Source organism: Rhinolophus sinicus, chromosome 8, assembly GCF_057876585.1.
Source record: "Rhinolophus sinicus isolate RSI-liver-muscle chromosome 8, RSI-T2T, whole genome shotgun sequence".
NCBI lineage: Eukaryota > Metazoa > Chordata > Mammalia > Chiroptera > Rhinolophidae > Rhinolophus > Rhinolophus sinicus.
In genome coordinates, this window is record NC_142508.1 from 48,242,994 (window position 1) to 48,265,659 (window position 22,666).

The following is a 22,666-nucleotide window of genomic DNA, read 5'->3' on the forward strand; positions in this document are numbered from 1 at the left end:
ACCCCCATCCTCCAGGACAGGACCCCCGTTTGTGTCCGGCCCCTCCTAGTGTGTTGAGGTGTGGCCCTTAGACATGGGAGTCACAGGGAGACACTCTCCAGCCCTGCAGAAACTGTGACACCTACATCAACCCGTCTTCCCACGGCCAGGGCTGTCCTCCCCATGGGCCTGGGAGGCCGGGCAGTGCTGCAGTGTTACACGTGGTGCCCCTCTGGCCTTGCTTCCTCCACACTGACCTCTGGGCTGCTGTGGCCTGTGGCTGACCCGGGGCTCCAGCTACAGCCTCAGAGACCCACACTCAGGCCTTGCAGGGGCCATGTAGACTCTGGTGACTGTCACCCTGATGCATCTCCGTCTCTTGCAGCCTCTTCGAACACTACTGCTACTCCCGGGGTGGCATGCGTCACAGCTCTTACACCTGCATCTGTGGCAGGTAAGTGGGCATCCTGGGCCACATCAGGATGGTTGTGGAAGGAGGTTGGAGGAAGGTGAGGGAGGCCCACGTCCCCCAGCTTAGACACACCTCGTTCCCATGCCCACACCAGTGCCCACCTGTTTGGAAGTTGCTCTCCCCTCCTAAGGCCCTGGGAGCTGAGGTTGCCTCTGCCTGCTCCGGCCAGTGCTATGTGACGAAGGGAGCCCAGCTGCCCGCTGCCATCCCTTCCCTTTCCGTCTCCAGGGGGCTGCTCCTCCTGGGGCCGCCATTGGCCTCACCCCTTCTACACAGGCACACACCCAGCACGTGGGGACTGGGCTGTGACCTCGGGCTATGACGGCTTCTGTGGACAGTGAGGGTAAAAGGAGCTATGGTTGTGTATCTGTGAGAGAGCGAGAGCGAGCGAGAGACAGAGACAGAGAGAGAGAGAGAGAGAGAGAGAGAGAGAGAGAGAGAGAGAGGGAGAGAGGGCGCCCATATGACTGTGTTGGGAATATCACAGCTGTGGGTGGGTCTGGGGCTCTATGGTGGGGGGTGTTACTATAGGCATGTCTGCGTGTGGCACATTGTGTCTGGGGACGCAGGGGCTCAGTGTGTGTGTGTCTCCTGAATGTGGCTGGGTATACTTGGAGGCACAGGGTACCGATGACCATAAACACAGGGGCAGCTCATGGCTGTGAGCACACATTTCTGTGGCCTGTGGAGGTGTGCACAGCTGTGTGGGCGATGGTGTGGCTTTGTGTGTCACTATAGGCACGTCCTGGCCCCCTCACTCCCTGGGCTCACGCTGTGCCCCTCGGGTCAGACCGTCTGGCCCCTGCTCAGCCAGGACAAGCCGGCTCTGCCGATGTGCACGTCCTCGGCACATGAATAATACATGTGAATGTCTCAGTCCTTGGAAATGTTCTTCTCTGGTGGATAGAGAGAAAAATCATTATTTCTACTTTTATGATTCCTGAGACTCCCGAACAGGGCCATAAATATTACACCCAGGTGGGTTCCCCCCCCCCCTTTGGACAGACTTAAAAGTCCTTTTTTTCTTAAAGGCATCGCTTATCAGGGAAGCTTTGTCAAGCAGAGGAGCCAGGAGCCGCTGGTGCCCTGTCTGTGGCCTGGCAGGACTCCCGGCAGCCTCTGACCCAGCCCCAGCCCTCCCCAGTGGGCCTCTCCTCTCCCTTCAGCCACCAGGAAAGGAGGGCTTCCCCCGACTCCCTTCCCCAGGCCTGCAGACCCTTACTCCCCATTCTGTTCTTCACACGTGCTGCCCACAGCAGGCCCTCACTTCCAGCCCCGAGGGCATGTGCCTGAGCAGCATCAGCCACAGAAGCCCTGTAGGCAGGGCCCCCTTGAGCCGAGAGCCTGCCCGCCAGTGTGTGACAGAGCACCGGGTTCACCATGCCACCTGCCCCCTCTCAGGCTGTGGGCCTGGGCCAGCCACCCCTGGGTCTCTGCTGCAAGGTGGACAGTACTAGGAGATGGGGGTGCCAGTCCCTGAGGCCTGTGGGTGAGGATGAGCTGTTGACCTCTCCTCTCACTCTGCAGTGGTGAGAACTCAGCCGTCCTGCACTACGGACACGCCGGGGCCCCCAACGACCGGACCATCCAGGATGGAGATATGTGGTGAGTCAGCCAGCCCCTGAGCTGCCCCTGCCCTGGCTGTGTGTGAATGTCGTGGCCATGGTGGGACTCAAGAGTGACCAGCCAGGGCGTCTTGGTCCCACCCTGAAAAAGCCGACCACAGTGAGGCCCCCGGTCCTGCTCTGGGCCCAGACTTCTCTGCCACAGGCACGGTCTGCATGGTGCCTCCTCTCCAGGAGCAAGGAAGTGCTGAGAGAGGGGGCAGGGGTCCCTGTGATGTGGGGTTGAGGTGGGTCTCCTGGCACCATAGGATGGTGGGCTTTCTGAAGAGGGCCGGAACTGTGCCCCAGCCCCTGCCCGGTGTCCTCTGCATTTAGCAGGCACCTCAGTCTGGAGCAGAGAAGACACCTAGGGAGACTCTCTCCCTCTGAAACCTGCCAGGCCCAGCCACAGGAGCCCTTGGCATAAGCGGCCATTAGTTCGGATGGTCAGAGGTGGTGCTTCAGCCCTAGGCTGTTTGCAGAGCTTTAGATGTGGGCAGGACCTGCTGCTGTGCTGCTCTGACGGACTCTCCTCTGTTGGCAGAATCTCAAATCCTGCTCTGCTGGGCCCCCCAGCTCATGCTAGGCATAGGCCCCACTTCTCTGAGCCTTGGGAGGGGTCTGTGGGTGCCTCAGTGACCTGGACCTGCTCCCCATCCCCTGCCCTCTCCATCACCCAGACATCAGGCGGGACCAGTCCAGGCTGCCTCAGGGCTGCTAACAGCTACCCAGAGGCCGCAAGCCCCATAGGTCTGCCCTGTCTTAGCCTTTAGACATTGATCCACGGGCGAGGAGCGGGGTGGGGTGTGCTCACCCCGGTTCTTTGGTGCCTTTCCCTCCTGTTGCGGAGGCATCTGAGCAAGGCTCCCCAAGCCATCTTCTAGGCAGTCATGCTTCCTCTTGGGTCTCCCCTGCTAGGCTCCGTCCCTGAGCTGGAGTCTCAGTGATGCCTGCACACTGGTCAGGACCCCGCCTCATGCAGGGGTAACCCGGCCCGGCAACAAGGAGTGAGGGGGCCCACGCCCGGGGATCACTAGCCCAGTCCTCCAGGGGGTATGAGCCGAGAGACGTGCTCTGAGTTGTCACGGACAAGTGTTTTCGCGAACTCGCCGAGTCCCAGGGTCCGCCTACCACAGGGCACACCTGCACCGTGACTGGCTGCCCTCCACTCAGGCAGAGTCAGTAGCTGGACGGGGTGTTCTGGCTCAGGCCACTGTTGGTAGGAGCCCTGCTCAGCCCCTGGAGGAAACAAAGCCATTTAGTTCCTTCTGTGAACCTCAGTTTACTCATCTGTGAGTGAAGCTAGCACACGCCTCTCAGGACTGCACAGGGTGCAGAAGGGAGTTGTCAGAAACACAAGGGCTGGGCTGATGTACCCTCTCCCCAGGGGCCTGGGCACATAGAGGGGGTGCCCCAAGTGGCCATGGAGCCAGCCAGAAGCACTGCTGCTCCCTGCAAGCCTCTCCCCGTGTCTGACATCCTTCCTGGCCTAAGGGAAGCACACCCTGCGTGGAGCACCTTGACAGGGCCCTCCCCTGGGCCTGGCACCAGGGGCATCTGTTTAGGTAGATTTTCTCACTCTGCTCCCATGAGACGGGTACTCACTCTCCTCACACCATGTGCAGGCGAGGTCACCGACACCAGGAGGCTTCCATGTCCAGGTGCAGGGCCAAAGGGCTTTGGGGAGGCATTGGCTGCCTCAGACTTGGCTCAGCTGGAGACGAAGATATGGGAGGGCCCTGCCGTCTGGATCATGGCTGAGCACTCGTAGCCCCAAGGAGTGACCACCTGGCGTCTTCAGGGGCTCCCAACTCCTGTAACCTTTCCTAATTTTCTTTGACTCCGGTTGGGAGGACAAGACTTGGGGACCCAGTCCCCAGGCAGAGGCAGGGCCCCAGCCGCACTAACGGTCCTGCTATCCTGCCCCAGGGCCATGTGGCCATGAGTGTTTCTTTGTGAGCTCGGCGTACCCCAGAGGAACTGGCTGCTTCTCCACTTCCCTCTTTATCTTCCCCAAAGAGGGTCTTCACCCCAGGTGAGGCCAGTCCCAGATCTGTTCCTGGGGTCGCCCCTGACAGGGTAGGCCTGGCTGACTAGGGCACAGTAGACATCAGGCCTTCACCTGGCCCAGGTACTGTGGCCTCAGCCCTCCTGGGCAACGCATGGCACCTGTGTCTCCTGGTCACAGCTTTAGAGACAGAAGTGATCTGAGGAATCCCACGGATGTTATGTTAGTGCCAAGCCCAAATTTTCTTTTTCTAGTGTCAACTTTGAAATGTAGCCAGTAGAATAATTATGAGTTTATTATAGTCAATTTATTATGCAGCATTTAGAACATGTTTTGTTGATTACTGCTACTGCCAGATTGCTGACGGCATTTATAAGCCATTGTTTTATTGAAATTGATCTGCTGAGCACCCACTGCATTCAGAAAATAATAAATTACTCTGTTATCCCAACATAAAAGCCACGACACTTCGTCGTAAGGAATAAAACCAAAATACGAGCATAGTGCAGAACGTTTTCTGAAGCTGAGTCTCCCAGTCACTAATCCAGGCCCCTGTCGGTGGAGCACGTTCTGCATCTCAGTCCCGTGACGTCCGGTGAAAATTCCCCAGAGATACTTTAACACTTAGTCATGTGGTTATTTGGGGGCCAGAGATAGTCCAGGGGAGTCAGACTGACTGTAGAAGGTGGGGAGCGGGTACTGAGTGAGGCCAGCCCTTTCCATCCCTCACCCCACAGTCCTAGATTCCCCCCCACAAACACACAGGGTACCTGAGAGGCGGGGCTGTGTGACGTGACAATGAGCACAGAGGGCCCCCACTTCAAGTCCCTGCTCTCCCCAGCTGCGTGGCCATCCCTCTGAGCCTGTTTCTCTGTCAGTCATTGGGGGGTAATATAGCATCTAGCTCTGGGAGGATTCCATGATTATAAGTGCAAAGTGCATGGAGCCTGGCCTAGCGTGGCGCTTGGCAGGTGAGAGCTGCAATATTGTGGCCGTCTTCCTGCAGAGCCAGCAGGCTGGGGCTTGTCCTACCTGTGCTCCAGGCCCCCGAGTGCCACTCTTCATACTATACCAGCTTTTTATCACCTGGTGCACTTGCCTAGTCCTCCCAGAACCAGCGTGGGCTTTGAAAACCTGAACCCCCAAGGTGGAGGAAGTGTGGACTGCCGTGGTGCCTATGAGCCACCAGGGGGCGCCATCGTCCATGTTTAAATCCGCTGGGAAACAGTGCACCCAGAGTTGGGCCCACTCTTGTTCTGGACTCCCGGGTCTGAAGCCGGCCTTGTAGCACTCCCCGCCTCTCCTGAGCCCGTCAGCAGGTTCACTCCATGGGGCAACAGTAGGAAGGGGTCCAGGGTGTGCTGTGATTTGGAAAACAGTTGGCACACCCCCCTCCTCACTTTCCACCTCCTGCCTCTCCCACCATCCACTCTTCCCATCATGTGGAAGGAAGAGTGGTTCCTGGGGTAGGATGACCTGTGGTCCTTCTCAGAACCTTCCAGAACACCTGTCAAAGGATGTCCAGGCTTGAGTTACCCAGCTGCAGGCACGATGTGGCTGGTGGGTGGTGAGCTGGACCTCCCAGCACTGACCAGAAGAGGGCAGCGTTGTCTCAGGATGTGTGGGCTGGGCCTCCTCCCTGCTGGCAGTGGGCTTCTGTGTCCTGGGGCATGGGCGGGGCATGGCCAGCCCTGGTAGAAGAGACCTGTCCCAGCCCCACTCTCAGCAGCCAGCCAGTGTCATCTCCCCCTTTCCATCCCTCTGGTGGGACTAGGACCCCCTCTGTCTCCTCACCCTGCCCCGCTGACCCACAAAGGCGGGGACCCTGCGCTCATTCACCAAAGCCCCACTTCTCTTGGCCAGGACAGATACGGGCTACCAGCTTCCTCCCAGGGAAGCCCTTGAAGACACCTGAATCGTTGCTGGCCTGTAGGTGGTCTGTGCTGCTGCTCCCGCTGCCCATGTCACGTCCCCAAGCTGAGGGGGCGGCAGAGCCCTTTACACAGCTGCCCTTGAGCTGCCCCATCCTTTCCTACAGATGAGGAGACAGGCCTGTGAGGGCTCTTTCCCCACCTGGTCACCCATTTCCTGCTCACAGCATCATTACCAGCCATCACCTTCCTGCCTCTTCTCTCAAGTTAGTTCCCTGTTAATTCTGCAGATTTTGTGTGGACTGGACATTAGTTTAAACAGCTTGGGAAGGTCGCCTCGGTCTCACCACCTCTGTCTATGGGCAGCAGCATCCTGCGTCTCAGTCACAGACAGCCTGCCCCCTGGAGGCTGGGCGGTGCCCACTGCTCACCCAGGGCCCTGGCAGCCCCGTTGGCGTCACTTGGGTCCCACAGGCTATGATGCGATAATTCTGCTCGTCCTGGTGGCCCCGTGGTCTGATGTCTGTCTGGTGTCTGTGGACTGCGGCCCTGCTAGAGGGGCAAATCTGTGCCTGGGGGCTCCTCCCCAGCTGGCACAGGGTCTGGGGTGGGGGAGCCTCCAAATCCCACTTTTCCTGGTGCCTGATGCCTTAGTGGGCTTCAGAGTACGAGTGTCACACCCAGGGCCTACTCCCTGATGCCAGGCCAAGCCCAGCTCAGGTCCCGCCACCTTGCTGTTTCCACACCTGATTGTCACTAGCCAGCCCCATCCTGAGGATTTCATGGTCTTAGGACATGTCCTATCCTCAGGGCAAGAGAACAACACTGTCAAGAGGGCACAGACGTTGGTCAGCCGTCTGTCTAGCCCAGTGGCCGTGAACATTGTGTCCAGTGAGAAGCACCACTGACATTCATGCACGCACATGTGCCCAAATTATAACCAGACACCCTGACCATGTGTTTTCTATCCATCCCTTTAATTTGTTTATGTTTCTTATCCACACCCCACGCAGTAACTTCACAACCCACAGATTGAAAAGCACTGGTCCAGACAGCCTGGGTGCTCGCAGGCATCATGGGACACTGCTCACCAAAAAAGTGAAATGCAACATGTGCTGCGCGCGTGATGCCGACTCACTCCCTCCCCCGCGAGGCCACTGCCCTGACACCTAGCCCTTGCCCCACTGTGCTGTAGTGGCAGCAGGCCCGTGGGTCCCAGCCACACACTGGGCCAGATGCCGTGTGGTGTCCTTCCTGGCCCCACATTGGTGCTCTGCTTCTCCCCATGTCACCTGTAGAACAGTAACAGCAATTCTTTCCAGACACACAGGAGGCCCCCAGCACATGTCTGCTCTTGTCACCGTGTGTGCTGGGGGTTTCTGCTATGGGCACTGGTGCTCGAGTGACTGTCCTGTCTCTGATCCCACGGGGGCAGCTCTCCTGTGGCTGGGTTGGGGAGCAGGGGTGCCCAGAAGGCACTTGGGGAGAGGTCTGTTGGGTGGGTCAGCCTGTGACACTGAGGGAGCCTCCAGGACTCCAAATGATGGTCGCAGCTGGGGCTTGGCACTGCACGAAGGTCTGGCTGGGCGTGGGCAGCTGGTTCACGGGCCTCATCTTGTGGGGCTGCCCAGTGCGACATGAACTTGAGGGTGACTGGTATGTCTTCTTTCTGTCTCACGCTAAGTCCGAAAGGGAAGCAAGGGTTTCCTGCGGCTCAGAAATCCCCTGGCCTGGCCTGGCTGGGCAGCTGCAAGTTAGGATCTGAAATGCTCCTGTTGTCGTGAATAGGTCTACGTGCATGTACATACGTGCGTGTACAGTGTCAGTCTTAGGTGCAAGGTGGCTGAGTGTTAGGCTGCACCTTGGAAGGTTAAAATGAAGCCACAGCCTGAGGACAGAGTGGCCTCTGTGTAAACACTGTGCATCTCCCCCAAACTGTTCCCAAGCCACGTCACTGGCCAAACCATCTTGTAGGCCTTCTGCCTGTGGGCTGGCTGGTCCCTGCAGTGGGACCTGGGGAGGGTCTGGGTGGGCCAATGGTGGCAGGTAGCCCGGGCATGAAGCTGCCCAGTAGGAGCCAACGGAAGACAGAACCTGTCATCCCAGCCAGAAATAGAAGCAGATGCACACATGTGAGGAGCGAGAGGCCAGCATATTGCTCGGAGATGTGTAATATCTCCCCACATGTCTTAGATTATCAGACGCATTCACACGGCCAAAGATGGTGGGGTTCCTGGTGGTGTCCCCAGGCAGCCAGGGAGGAGGGATCCTGCGATCGCAACTGAGCCAAAGTATGACTGAATTCTCCATTGTCAGTTTGCGTTCAGAGGACGGATGAAGTAGACACAGAGGAGTTGGAAGGCGATGATTTATAAAAGAGATGGCTTTTGTCCCTGGATTCCAGAATGGCTTGAATCTGATTAACTTATGTGTGAAGGAACTCTGAGGGGGGATTTTTTTTTTTTTTTTTTTTTTTTTTTAAGAGCAGAAAGATAGGGAACTGAGAGCACGAAAATAGACTGAGCCCCGTGCCTGAGCGGCACTGGGCAGGATGGAGCTGCCGGCTGGGTGTATACTTCCTTCTCCAGAAAGTGGATGATTTTAAAACAAAAAAATACAGCTGAAGTTTTCTAGAATCTGAATGATAAAGCCAGGCTGGCCGAGGAACTGCAAACACCCGCCATCCCACGTACTTTGGGTTTTTTTGAGGCAAGTTTGGAGAACTTGGTCCAGAGTCTTGTCTGCCTGGACAAGAGTCTCATTTTCACTGCTTTAGGTGCCTCCAGCATTTGGTGTGCTCTTGTGGGCTTCCTGGTTTTTTAAATAGTGTAATTTCTGTTTTTCTTTGAGATCAGCACAGTCCAATAGATTTTTCTGCTCCAGGGGCCTGCTACAGGTTGCCCTCTGATGTGGTGGCCCCCCACGCTCTGTGTCCCCCCTCTTCCTCCCCCCCAAGCTCCTGACTCTGTCCTGTCTGCTCAGACCAGTCCTGGATGGTCAGAATCAACAAACCACAAACGATTTTCCTTTTGTTAAAGCCTCCAAGGAGCCCAAATGAAAACACTCTGCTTCCCCAGCTGAAACGCTCATGGGCCCATGCAGCTCCGCTCCCCATGCCTGCCTGGACATGGGCCCTAGAGGACACACACCTGCAACACCGTTGCCATCCCCATTTTAATAGTGCAGAAACTGTGACCCCGAAGGCTCAGTGCCAGAGCCAGGACAGGAGAGCCCATCTCTGCCTGGGCTCTGAGCTGCTGACCCCCCAACTCAGTGCTTTGCCAGGCCGGTGTTCAGAGCCTCAGTTTCGCTGCAGTTTCACGCTAAGATGTGCCCGCCCTCCTGGCCAGCTCAGGGGGAGTGTGTCCCAGGCACGAGTAAACCTGCTGGCAGCTGTTGGTCCAAACACCCAGTTGCATCTGGAGCCTCCTGGGGAACAGATGCCTGGGTGTGTCCGCTCAGGGCCTCTCTCTGTTTCGCCGTCCCTGACTCCCACACTGAGCTTGAGCTGGTCACCACAAGTGGGGCCCAGGTCCCCCCGTCAGCCCGCCCTAGCCAGGGTACCCCCGAGTCTGTGAGTTTGACCCAACCTGTGTGGCCCCACACAGCTCCGCTCCCCATGCCTGCCGTGCTGCTGGGGGCTCTTCCCCATCCCCCGAGAATCACCTGAGGTGTTATCTGGTGCTTTTTGCACTGTTGACATTGGTTATGCTGTTTTGCAATCGGAAAAAGACAGGAGATTAAAAAGTGCCCGGCTGGGGACTTTGGATTCCAGCGATCCTGAGCATTCAAGTTTCTCCTCTAAAAACCTGCTTCTGTGGAGTAGCTGGTACTGCCTGTCAGGCCACTGCTTGCTCCACTCGCAGGGCCGGAGTCCCCCCACTCGGTCATGTGGGATAGGGGCCCCCAGAGGCACAGGCAGCTTCTAGAATGTTGAGCGGCTGCGTTTACCATTAGAATTTGGGTTTGGGTGAGAGACCGCTATAGTAGAAGGGGAGGCTCTGCCCCGGGCTCAGATTTGCCAGGATTCGAGCTGCTGCAGGCTGACCCTCCCGGGAAGCTGGGAGCCAGGCACCGAGCGTCACAGAGGGCAGCCCCCATTACCGCCTCAGCTCTGCCTGGCTCTGTGGTCCCCTGGCCCTGAAGACGCGGCAGGATCCCAGGCCTGGGGCTAGACCAATGTCCCTCAACCTGTGAAGGGGCTGAGGGGGCTGGTGGGTCCCCACTCTGTGCCCGCTGTCGAGCAGCCTGCTGAGGTGCTCAGGTGGAACAGGATGGGGAGGGGTACTCAGTCCGTGCACCCCCACCCATCTCACCCGGGGACCCCATCAGCCTGGTGACCCAGTGGGAGCCAGGCCTGGACCCAGGAACCCCTCACGTATTCTGTCCCATCCCACTGTGGAGGGTGCGCAGGGCAGGATTTTGACCTGCCCCTGACCAGTGAGGACCCTGAGGCCCAGCGGCCCTGTGCATAGTCTGGCCACGAGGGGTGGGAGCGAGGCTCGGCCCCGTCCCAGGCTTGCTGCACCGGGCCCTGTCACGGGATGTCCAGAGGGCAGGCTCCACTGGGCCATCCTCCTGACTCAGCAGGCCTGCCTGTCTGTCCCAGCACCAACCGCTGTCTCTCAGCTCCCAGCCTCGGGCCTTGCCTGTCCTCCCACTCTCCACTCCCTCCATGTGGGCCTGCTGGTACCCACTCCGCCACCTGGGGCTGCTGGGGCTCCAGGCAGCCCCTGGGGGTGGGGGTGTGCAGCGGCTAGGCCCCGGGAAAGCCGTGCTGGATGTAAGGGCTGTCCTCTGTAGTGTCCTTCCTGCCTCTCCCTCAGGCCCTGCAGAGCATGGTGAAGCTCAGCCCATGTTCTCTGTCGGGCGGGTGCATCCATCCCAACGCCCCTGTCCAGCTCCCGTGTACACTGCCTCGTGGCTGCAGCCATGCCCTGTGCTGGGTGCGGGGCAGCCCGGGGGGATCTGTCAGAGTGTTCACACAGAGGTCAGACGGTGGGTGGGGGCCGAGGGACATCGTGTCCCCTCCCTCGTTCTCCCAGTGAGTCCTCACAGCCGTGCATTCAGCGGCCTGGCCAGCAGAGGCCGTGGAGGGCAGAGGTGTGTGTGCAGGGTCAACCCTACTCCCCCAGCCTTCCCTGCTCTGGGGTCAGAGGTCTTCCAGGATGACACAGGGTCCCTTTGCTGTTCATGCACTGTGAGAAGATACCAGGGTAGGAGGCCCCAAACTGCTGCCTGAGCTGATCACATGGTGGGATGGCTCGGGCTCAGCACGGTGAGCGCCAGGTGGGAGGAAAGCTTGGGCAGTGGTGTCCCCAAGCATCCCACCGGCCTCATGTCTTCCTCTCCCCACAGCCTGTTTGACATGGGCGGTGAGTATTACTGCTTCTCTTCTGACATCACGTGTTCCTTTCCTGCCAACGGCAAGTTCACCGAAAAACAGAAGGCCATCTACGAGGCGGTGCTGCGGAGCTGCCGTGCTGTCATGAGCGCCATGAAGCCAGGTGAGGGCAGGGGCGGGGCCTGGGGGAGGACTGACCACCCAGCCTGGGGGTGCCAGGTGGCTGAGTGCCTGGCTCCGTCCTCTGAGGCGGCAGGGTGCCTTAGAGAAGCAGAACTACACTCTATGCTCTGAATCCGCATGTGCTCGGCTGGTAAGACTCTGGATGGTGTGATGTCCCAGGGTCACTCCTAGGAAAGGGGGCTGGCCACCAAGCAGGAGCAGAGCTGGGGATCGGGAGCGCAGCCTAAGGCTTCCCCCAGTCCCATCTGATCTCCACCTGCACAGCCCCCTGCCTGCACTGGCCACTGGGATGTCAGCATGTCCCCTGCCCTGTTCCAAAGCAGAGTCCACTGCAGGGAGAACAGCAGCATCTGAGTAGCTGCCACTGGGTTGGGGTGCAGTGGGAGTGGAGGGGGACAGCAAGTGTCTCTCCAGTGTTCAGGGAAGGGTGAGCAGAAGCCGCAAGGCTGTCTGGGTCTGGGCCGTGAGAGGCCTTGAAGGCTGGACTCTGAGTTCATATTAAATCAGGGAGCCTGGCAGTCAGATTTACATCCCTCTGAGGAGCCTTTATTTAAAAATAGAAAAAGAAGAAAAGATCCTGAACCCCTGAGCGTAAACGCCCCAGGATGTGGCCTCTTGCAGGCCCAGAACCTGGTGGCTCAGCATTCAGCTCAACAGCCCCTGTGGCCGCACAGCCAGTCATCGGGGGGCGTTACAGCCAAGTGCTGCTTTTGAGGGTCCTGAGAAACTTGTTTTCTCAGGAGGCACCCTGTGAGCAGGCCTTTAAGGGTGGTCCCCTGTCCAGCCAGAGGCTGGGGGGCCAGGGAGGGGTGCGGGGGACGCCAGGTTCCACCCCACACCCTCTCTTGTCCAGGGGGAACAGAGCTTGGTGATGAGGTAAGTCCCAGGATGGGGAGCTTGGATATGCACAGAAAGGAAGACAGGGAAGGAGAGCATCCAAGTCAGATCCAATGTGGGGCAACGTTGAGGGGACTTGGCTGGTTTAGCAGCTGCGCAAACAGCATCTTGTGGCTGTTTAAAAAGCAGCAGCCTCCGCTAAGGAGTGCCATGTACTACTTAATAGGTAGTAGTAATAATGGGGTAACTCCAGGATGCACTGGTGCATGAAGAGAAAAGTGCAGGACAGGGGGGCCAGTGGCCCCCTTTCTTGTAAAAGGAAGGGTACAGTAAGAACGCGGACTTACGTGTGCTTGTAAGTCCACACAGGAAGTTCAGGACAGATGGACAGACAGACGGGGTGGAGGCATCGGAAGGAGGGAGAGTGCTCACTGTCCCCTTTTCATACTCTGTGACCTTTAAACCGTGGCATGCATCATCACCCAATACCTGTAAAATCCAGCATCGTGAAGCCGTCAGCCCCAAGGGCGCATCTCCTCCTCTCGTCACACCCTCTGTTTACACCAGGGATGAGAAGGTGTTGTTCAGTTTTGAATAACATCGGTCATTTAAATAAGAATTTCAGATGCAGTGAAAGGGTTTGGCTGGTGGACGGTGGGTTGGGATGTATGGCCCCCAGGAGGCCATGCTTCCCTCCTCGCTCCCACATGTGCCCCTCTGCAGCTGTGCCAGGGTAGGCTGTGACCACGTAAACAGAGCAAACCGTATCACCTTTCCCACAGGAGCACTCTTTGCCCTTGCACAGGAAGTTGTGAATTTCGATGTCCCGGAGGCCCAGAGCCCGGCGGGAAGGAGCCAAGCTCTGCTGCCTGTGAGGGTTGGGAGGGGGCCGGAGCACACCCTGGGCTCCCTGTGTACCCACACCCTATCAGGGGTCCCTCAGGGAGCATGGGAGGGTCCGGCTTGGACCCGAGCCTGCCACTGGCCACAGTATAGAGGGACGAGGGCTATCTACCACACTCCACACTGGAGACGGCAGCGCTGTCAGAGTGAGGCTGGGGCCTGAGTGCTCTTGGGGAGGGCACTTGGTGGGATGTTGGGTAAGTGGGGCCTTAGAAGGACAGTGTCTCCCCGGGGCCCTTTGCTCACCTAGAGCTCCAGGCTTCAAGGTCCTGGTATTGCTTATCCCCACCCAGTGCTGAGGCAGGGGCGGTGGCCAAGGCCTGGCTAGCTCTACCTGCCCGACCGCCACTACAGGAATGCCTGTTGGGGTCTGGGCAGGACCTGGGTGGCAGCTCCCCAGCTGGTATCCTGGCCAACCCAATCAGCCAACAGAGCAACCCCAGTTCTGCCCAGGCTCACAGGCAAGACCCCAGGGCAATTGCGCGGCTTTGAGAAAGGCCTGGCGCTCGGTCCCAGCACTCACTTGGTCACCCCAGTCCCAGGGGGCTACTCTTAGAGCAGGCACAGGCCTCTGGCTGAGCCAGGCCAGGCTTAGCTCAGCTGGTCTGTGCAGACTGTATGGGGCGGTCTTTCCCCAGCATGCTATGGGGCACAGGCTGGGCCTTCGCCAGGGCCTCGAGGTTCCCCAGTGTCCCCCACCTTCACCACAGTACTCTGAGACTGTGACCCGCTGGTAGTTCCTGGGGGCTAAGCCAGGTCACACGCAGTGCAGTCCCTGCGGGGCAGGAGGCCCGTGATCACAGAGCTTCTCTCAGATGGGGGCAGTTCACCTCCCCACAGTGGTGAGAAGGCCATGGCCAGGTCAGCCCCGTGCCCTGTCCTAGCAGAAATGCCCCTGGTGGGTGGGGTCCACTCCTGGGCCAAGGCAAACACCCGCTGCGACTGCAAGATTGCTTCCTGTGACCTTCCAGGGAAGCGTGAATAAAGACAGCAGGGTCCCAGCAAAGATGCCCAAAGGAGAAGCAGAGATGAGTGATTAGAGCACACGCGGATCCTGGGGTACCGCCCCGGGGACTGAGGAAGGCAGGCCTGGGCCCCTTTCCTGGGGTCAGAGGGGGAGTGCCCCTCACTGCCCCTCAGCCAGGGAAGGAGGCTGAGCTCACTCAGAGGGGCCCCATGAGGATGGGCAGGGTGGGCCAGGCAGCTGCAGCACCCGGGAGGATGCCACCCACACCAGCCCCATGGGAGGGGGCCTGGAGGCCAAGGCCGTATGCTGGCTCCTGGCTGGGTGGAATAGGAGCTCTCTGGGGCTCTGTGCCAGGACAGGTGGCCCACCCCCTGCAGACCACCTTGTCTTCTCAGGCACCAAGGTGTGCCGATGGGACCCCAAGCCCTCATAAGGGGAGAGGCACTGTGGGGAGGGCCGGGGTGAGCCCGGCAGGGGCTGCCCAGAGAAGTGGTATCTGAACTGACCATAGCCCAGTGCAGGGCTGTTCTGCAGACTCGGTCCCGCCAGGCAGCATGGAGCACTGAGGTCTGTGGTGAGCACCCAGGCCTCTTGCAGCCTCGCCTCCCCCTTCCCAGCAACCAGTGCATCTCCCTCTCCCTCCTTGCTTACCACCCACCCTGGTCGCCCTGGTCTGGGGCTGCAGGGCCGCACCTCCTGGAGCCCCACTCCTCGTGTTCTGTGGAAGCAACTGTGTCTCGGTCTGAGTGAACAAACCCTCCATCGTTCCGTTCACAGCCCGTGTGGTTGTGTGCGGCTGTCCCCCACTCGTGGCTCTGCCCCTGGTGTCAGGGGGCTGCCAGTGTGACCTTGGGGCTCTCAGTGGTGAGAAGTGCCCCCGCCCCGAGAGTAGGCAACACAACAGGAGAAGATGCTGTTACCATGTTTCCCCGAAAATAAGACCCGGCCAGACCATCAGCTCTAATGCGTCTTTTTGAGCAAAAATTAATATAACACCCGGTATTACATTACATGTTATGTTATGTTATGTTATGTTATGTTATGTTATGTTATGTTATGTTATGTTATGTTATGTTATGTTATGTTATGTTATGTTATGTTATGTTATGTTATGTTATGTTATGTTATGTTATGTTATATAAGACCCGGTCTTATATTATAGTAAAATAAGTCCGGATCTTATATTAATTTTTGCTCCAAAAGACGCATTCGAGCTGATGGTCCGGCTGGGTCTTATTTCGGGGAAACACAGTAGCACCCGGGTGAGAAGGACACCGGGAGCGGGCAGGCCCACAAGGCTCACCGTTTGTCTCCTATGGCCTGTGGTCCTGTGCCTTTGTGGGCTCTGCTTCCCTCCCTGGGACGGGCTGGACTTCCCTCCGGCCTCTCCTTAGAGATAGCTTGGAACACGGGTCTGGCAGACAGAGGTGCAAGGACAGCGAGCCACCCAGACACGGGCACCCTCCCTGGCCTCATTTCCTGCCATGGGGCGCTCTGCCAGAGTGTAGGGGGGGACCACGTAGAGACTGAGCAAGGCAGCCTGCTTGGTTCAGCATGCAGGCGCCTGCAGCCCGGGTGCACACTGCCCTGCCCTTCTGCAGGGTGAGTGGTCCCCAGTGGTTCTGGCAGCAGACAGGGGTCTGACTGAGGTGGGGTGGGCGAGAGGCCCTCAGCCCTGCGCCAGCTCAGCCTGCCAGGCAGCTCCCTGCAGCCCACAGGGCCTGCCCTGGGACCCCTGCCCTGAGCCTTCCCTCCTGCACCCCCAGAGCCTGGCGCACACATCATCCCTGGAGGGCCATTGTCTTAGGATGAAGTGAGCTCTTTGTCTGGAAGTGTCTATGAGGCTGCAGCTCAGGGGGCCTCTGCTGCCTTCCCAGCTTGGCTCAGGGCCTCCAAGCCCCCAGGCTGTCACACTCTGGGCAGGAGGCCGCAAGCCTGTGATGGATGCTGCTAAGGCTCCGTGGAACTGGCCCAGGCAGAAGGCCCAGCAGGCTCCCAGCCCATCAGGGGAAGACGTGGCCTGAGCGGGACCAGGTGGGCACAGAAGAGCAGCTGGTGACCTGGGGTTGCTCTGGACACATACTGGGGCCCGGGCACCAAGACTCTGGTCCCTCTGAGTGAACAGGCAGATGATGGGGCACAGACCCAGAGGCTACCCTGCCACCCTGGGGTCTGAGGGCACAGAGGAGTGGGGTGGGGGGCACACCCAAATCCTGGGCCCCTGAGGTCACAGCTCTGGCTACAAGAGAACCATGAGGGACGCTGGTGTTCCTGCTTAGGCCACACGTGTAGCAGGCGTGGAGTAGAGCAGAGGCCCTGCCCTCTCAGGGCTCAGAGGCTGTAACAAGGGCCCAACTGTGCCAGTTTGCTGTGCTCTAGCAGCACAGGAAGGGGAAGTCAGGGAGGGCTTCCTGGAGAGTCTCCACACAGGCCCACAGGAGGAATGGGAGTGAGTCTGGGGAGGTAGGGGCCTTGGAGAGGTGGTCCCAGCTAAGAGAACAGCAGGGGGAAGGCCGGCACTGAACACCATTGGCCCAGGAGCAGGTAATGATTGACGCTGGAGATGGAAGCCAGGCTGAGGAACGTGGGACTCTGTCCTCGGGGTGGGGACTGGCCCAGTCTGACTTGTGTTCTAAAGGGGTGGCCCTGGGGTCCGGGCCATAGGCAGGATGTGGGGGATGAGGCGTTGCAAGGGATGGGGAGGAAACCGGTCAGGGGCCCAGGAGAGGTGTGGGCCCATGAAGAATCCAGGTTCAGAACATGTTCCGGGAAGACAGGACGAGATTTGGTGCATGCTGTAGGTGGGAGGGAGGGCACGGCCGACAGCACCCAGTCTCTGCAGTGTGATCCCCGGTGTGGTGGTCCCCAGTATGAGCAGGCTTGGGGGACCACTGATGTCTTCTGGGTGAGCCATGTGGGCTCCGAGGTGAGAGGAGCCCAGGAATCAGGGCGTGGGCCTCTAACCGTGGGCTGGGCCTACCTCCGGTTTGTTCCCACCCCACCCCTACAGCCTAGCCCAAGGACAGCAACCTCCGCACACTTTAGGGACCCTTGCCCTGGCCATGGGTGTCGTAACCACCATCCGGGCAAGATGCTGGGCCAAGTTGCTGGAGGTTTAGTCACTGTCACAACCCTAACCACACACAGGCAGAAACTCTCACTCCCGGCCAAGAGCGCTGTGCAAGGCCTGCCCCGGGGGCCTGCAGGCGAGGAAGACTGCAGGCGCCGTGGGGACCGCCCAGGCCCGCACGTCCGGCCCCACAAGGGGCCACAAGGACAGGAGAGGAGCCAGCATGGAGCATGATTTATACCTGATCCCCCCCTCTGCCGAGACCGCAGCCCACTGTGGAAGCTGGCCAGTTTTGAAGGCAGGCTGTTTTCGGGGGCTCTACTTTGACGATTGGAAAAGGCCCTGCTGAAGAAAAACAGGAGTCTCACTGGGGTTGGGGCATCGTCAGCTACTGCATGCAACACCCTTCCTCAGCCCCAGGGGTTGGGCCGTCTGACGAAGCCAAGTTTGCAGGGCTGCTTGGTGGCTCTTGCAGGCCCGGAGCCTCTGGCAGGAGCAGACCTTAGAAAAGAGCGTGCTGCACATTTGCCTTTGAACTGGCACATGCTCTGCCAGGCCCCGGGGTGCCAGGGGAGACGACCGCTCTTCCTGGGAAGACATGAGAAGCAGGGAAGCAGACCTGTCTAAGGGACAAGGTGCCAGGATGGCAATAATTGGGACAGTGGGAGTGGCAATAATTGGGACCAGGGAAGGTCTCCGGGGAGGGGCTGACTTTTATGCTGAGACCCCACGGATGAGAAGCCGCAGGCCAGGCCAGGTCTGCAAAGGGTCTGAGGCAGAAAGGCTCAGTGTGCTTCTGCAGCAGAGGGAGCCTGACCCTGGGGAGGGAGAGGTGGGTGGGGCTGGTCGATGTTAGAGAAGAGCAGTGGCCTGAGGCTGAGACAGGCTCAGCTTATTCCCCAGGAATGCAGTGAACATAAAGTGGACCGATCACTTTATGTTCTATATCACTTGGGGGAATAGTGGCTAATGGCAGTTTGGGGGGTGGGGGGATATCGACCCAGCCCCCCAGTAGATACCAGAGCCTCTGCAGCCAGCTCTCTAGGGCCCCGTTGTAAGTCTTATTTGACACAGGAGGCTTCAGGCTCACAGAGATAAAGGCTCGCGTGGGACACAGCGGGAGCAGATCAGCTGGGATCTGATTCCCCAGGATTCCATTGCAGGATGCCCCCCACTCTGGCTCCACCCTCAGGGGTGCAGACTGGGCTCTCCCTCTATGCTGCTGTGGTTGTAGGCAGACTCTAGACCCCAGGACGCCAGCACCACCTCAGCGCCTTGTGGGCTGAGGCAGGTAGAACCAGGCTGAACTCCAAGGAGCCATTGTGTCTCTAGGGACAGGCCTGGGCGTCCTCCGCCATGGACTTCCCACGGCCCAGCCACCGCCCTGTGAACTGGCCAGGGTGCAGCCCCACCCCCCTGCTCAGAGCCTGGATCCTGGGGACCCAAGGTGTTGATTGGATCAGTCTTGTGCCTCCAGCTTACCCCAAGACCCCAACTGTGGGGCGTGTGTCTGGCAGGGAAGGGGCCCCCACCTGGGGGACTGGTGCCCAACTCAAGTGCCTGAGAGGTGATGGCCTGTATCCCAGGGTGGGCTGTCCTCTCTCATTACCTCTTCAGCCCATTGTCTGCCCTGTGCCAGCCGTAGAAGTCCAGAGCCCTGAGCCCAGACCCTGGTGGCCCAGTCCTGGCCAGCGCAGGGCCCAGCGAGGCCCCTCACAGTGCAGAATCCAGTGCTCTCCTCTTGCAGCAGCCGTCAGTGATGGATGTAGAGGGCAGGGGAGGGCCTGGCGGCCCCTTGGGAGCCAGGGTTGCTACCCACATGGAGGGGGCCGCAGGGACCAGTGGTGGCTACTCTCTCTGGCCAGAGCACAGTATAGGGGTACAGGCCCCCACCCTGTCCACCTGGCCCTGTGTGTCCTGGTGTCAGTGGCCTTGGCAGGCACATGGCCTGCCCCAAACTCAGCCCTCATGGGGTGAGACGGAGCTTCAGTGGCCTAGGCCCCTATTTGGTACTTAGGCAGAGCGCCCAGTGCCCTTGAGCGAAGCTGAAGGTGGGACTCCGGGGAGCCCATGAGCAGGGCTGCTGTGCCCTGGGGACGGCCGAGGCTCTTTGAGGACAGCTGTCCAAGAGTCCTAGGCTGCAGCCTCCAAGGGCCTCCCAGGGGCCAGGCAAGACTGAGCCCCTGAGCCCTGTAGAGCCTATCTACCCCAAAACTCTGCCTGGGAACACTCCACGGTGACCTTTGCCCCAGAAATATGGGGCAAAGATGAATTTGATTAGAAGCCTGGGGCTTGAACGTTTGGGCTGCCATGGAGACGGTCACCTACAGCTTATAGCAGGCGGAGCCACAGACCCCTACCAGCCAGCCCATGATGCTGTGCCAGCTGCACCTTCACCCCAGAAACCTCTGCTCCCTACAGTGGCTCCCAGGTGATTCGCCCCCATTTGGATTTGTGCAGGGATGCCTCCCGGGCCCCACAGCCTGAGGCTCTTAGCATTTGGACTTGAGCCTTGTCTGGGGCTCTCTGAGGCCACCCCACATCCACTGTTGGGGACATTTACCTGATGCCCAGGGACCTGGCTGGTCTCCCATGGCCCCAGCAGCACACACTGGCCGGGGGTGGACACAGCATGGGCGGGAAGCAGACCTGGGCTGGGCCCCTGGCCATTGGTGACAGGAACCTACCCCTGAGGACACAGCGAAAAGAAAGGAAGGGGCTCAAGATCCAGAGCTGTGGTCTGGAAAGCCTGGCATGGAGGGCCACCCCCGGCCACATCACCCATGTCCCTTACTTCAGGCCCTCCCATCTCAGCTCACTGCAGCCTCCTTTTGAGCCACAGGTGTTTGGTGGCCTGACATGCACCGCCTGGCCGACCGCATCCACCTGGAAGAGCTGGCCCGCATTGGTATCCTGAGTGGCAGTGTGGACGCCATGCTCCAGGCCCACCTGGGAGCCGTGTTCATGCCTCACGGGCTCGGCCACTTCCTGGGCATCGATGTGCACGACGTGGGAGGCTACCCCGAGGTCAGTGTGGACAGCGCAGTGTGAGCCGTCGCGAGCCCGGCCCTCCCAAGGGTGGGCTGCAGGGGGACAGGCAGGGTGGGGAGGAATGCAGCCCCAGCAAAGCCCCTCCTCCCTTTTCACCCAGTGGTTGGTGCAGGCTGCTGCCACAATGCCCCCCAGCCCCAAGGGCCCTGGGGAAGGCAGGAGTGTTTCTGTGAGCATGCCGCCTCCGTGCGAGATGGGTGTGCTCTGTCCAGTGAGCCCTGGCTGTGTGCTGTGTGTGGCACCTTCCCTAAAGGCTGGTAGGTGGTCAGTGTGCAGGGCCTGGGGTCCCTGCAGGACAGTGGGAGCCCAGAGGCTGCGTCTTCGGGAGAGGGCTGGCAGGGCCTGCATCATGTCCTCCTGCCGCGGGCCTCCTGCAGACGGGGGACGAGGCTCCACCAGCTGATGGCTGGCTCTGGTCCCTCCTGGGACGAGCTGAGCTTGTTGCCCTCACAAGCCTAGCGGCAGAACCCCGGCCCCTCCCTGCTACACCCCCTGCCCCCCCCCAGGCCCCTAGGCCAGCACACCCCCATGGCCTCCTCATCTCCTTGGCAAGGGAGAGAGGCTCGTGTGGGCATCTCCATACTAGGCTTTCCCCTCCACCTCCTACGAACTGCTCCTTGAAAGGACCACCCAGAGGGCCTTCGGGAGGCCCTGCCCAGCAGGTGGCTGCAGCCTCTCCAGGCCCCGGTGGGTGGGGGTGAAGCCGTCCCTGCTGCCTGGCCTGGTGCCCACGGTGCAGGGGGTGATTGTGCAATCACCGCACGCCCTGGGGCCCAGCAGCCAGTTAGCCAAGACTAGGCTCGGCCTGTTGGCTGCAGGGTATTTTGAAAGCACTAAGAACGATTTGGGGGGGAGGGGGGGCGAATTGCTCAAGAGAAGCATTATTATTCAATTATTTTTTCCTCAAGTGTAAACAGTTAAATTTGGAGAAACAAAATCAGTTTTAATTTCCTAATTTCTATCCATCACATTGTGTGCAGGAAGCCAAGAGCAGGGCCTTCCAGACATTGTTAACTGAGGTTCGTTATTCATTAGTCGCCAGAGCACTTTTTTTCCACCAGAGAAAATTGGCAGCAAACTGTTTTCATCTTTTCCAGTAAGCAGCCCTTTGTGCTCAGAGTCTATTCTTCTGACAGATAAACATTGTGGAAAAAAATATGGCTTTTCCTATAAAAGTCATTTGTTTTATTTCAGACCTACAGACACATCTGGGTCTCCTCTGCTCGGAGCTCAGTAAAAGTAGAGGCCCTGTCAAGCCCTCTGCCCAGGCGGAAGCCGGTGTGGACCCGGCACAGGCCGGCACCCTACCCCCAACAAGGCTGGAGTCCCTTGGCCAGAGGGGCTTGGGGCCCAGCCTCTCTCTTTCATGGGATCTGCTCTGCGTTCGGCCCAGGCCGCTTCTCTCTGCCCTGCTCTGGCTGTTCTCGGTGGGCCCCCCAGGGCCGACTCCTGAGAGCGAATGCTCTGAAGGGGCAGTGGGCAGTGGACTGGGGCAGGCATATCCTCCTATGCCCCTGGGGATCCCTGCCATTCTCCCCTCTCCTTAGCTGAAATTTTCTGGAAGCTTGTCTGTACAAGCTTGAGCAAACTGCCCACAGCACGGCCCATAGCAAGTGAGCGAGAACAGGGGACATGACCATGTCAGGTCTCTGCCTCCACCAGGCCCCTGGCCGTTGACGAGCAGAGAATGAGAGAAGTGGACAGGCACTTAGGGGTTAGCATGACAGTAAGGGACAGGGCGGGGGTGCCCAGGGCAGGCACAGACTTCAGATGGCAGGAGCAGAAAAGTCTGCAGCAGAGGCTCTGAATGACCAGCACTGACAAACAGCTTCTGGGCAGGAGGCAGGCCCCTGCCCCACCCCACAAGCACCTGGCCCTCACACACAGAGATTGCCATTCTCGATGGGGCTTTTCCTGGTCCCCTGCCTTATCCCCTCCAGGCAAAAAGTGTGTGGGGCTGGGCACCACACCAGACAGCATCTGTGCCCGGAGCATAACCCACAGGGGTCACGGTGCCTTGCTGTCCCCTCATCGCCTCTGTCCGAGCCCGGCTCACGCCAGGTCAGAGGAGCTGTGGACGCCAGTGTCTATGTGTGCCCCGCTGTCCCCGCCCTCACGGAATGTCGGTCACAGCCTTCCCCACTGTGCCCAGCCGTGGAGGCTGAGCCAGCCTGTTTCTGGTTACCTTACATGAACCACTAATTGAAGTCTGATGTTCTTGGCCCCCAAACAGTCAGAAATGACAGCTCCGTCTCCAGCAGCTGGGCTTGCAGGGGATTGTTGTGAGCAGGGCAGGGCAAGCTCAGAGCCTGACCAGAAAGCTTGCTTGCTGCCCACTCGCTCACAGGCCTTGGCCCAAGGGTCACATGCGTACCTC

General features: G+C 59.3%; 1 protein-coding gene across 1 annotated transcript in view; it reads left to right on the forward strand.

Moving 5' to 3' along the window:
- PEPD (peptidase D) overlaps nucleotides 1-22,666 on the forward strand; it is a 111,152-nt gene that overhangs the window by 86,382 nt on the left and 2,104 nt on the right. The window contains exons 10-13 of the mRNA XM_019742726.3: nucleotides 365-433; nucleotides 1,979-2,056; nucleotides 11,293-11,441; nucleotides 20,081-20,265. Of these exons, the coding sequence (XP_019598285.2) occupies nucleotides 365-433; nucleotides 1,979-2,056; nucleotides 11,293-11,441; nucleotides 20,081-20,265 (481 nt within the window). The remainder of the gene's footprint in view (nucleotides 1-364; nucleotides 434-1,978; nucleotides 2,057-11,292; nucleotides 11,442-20,080; nucleotides 20,266-22,666) is intronic.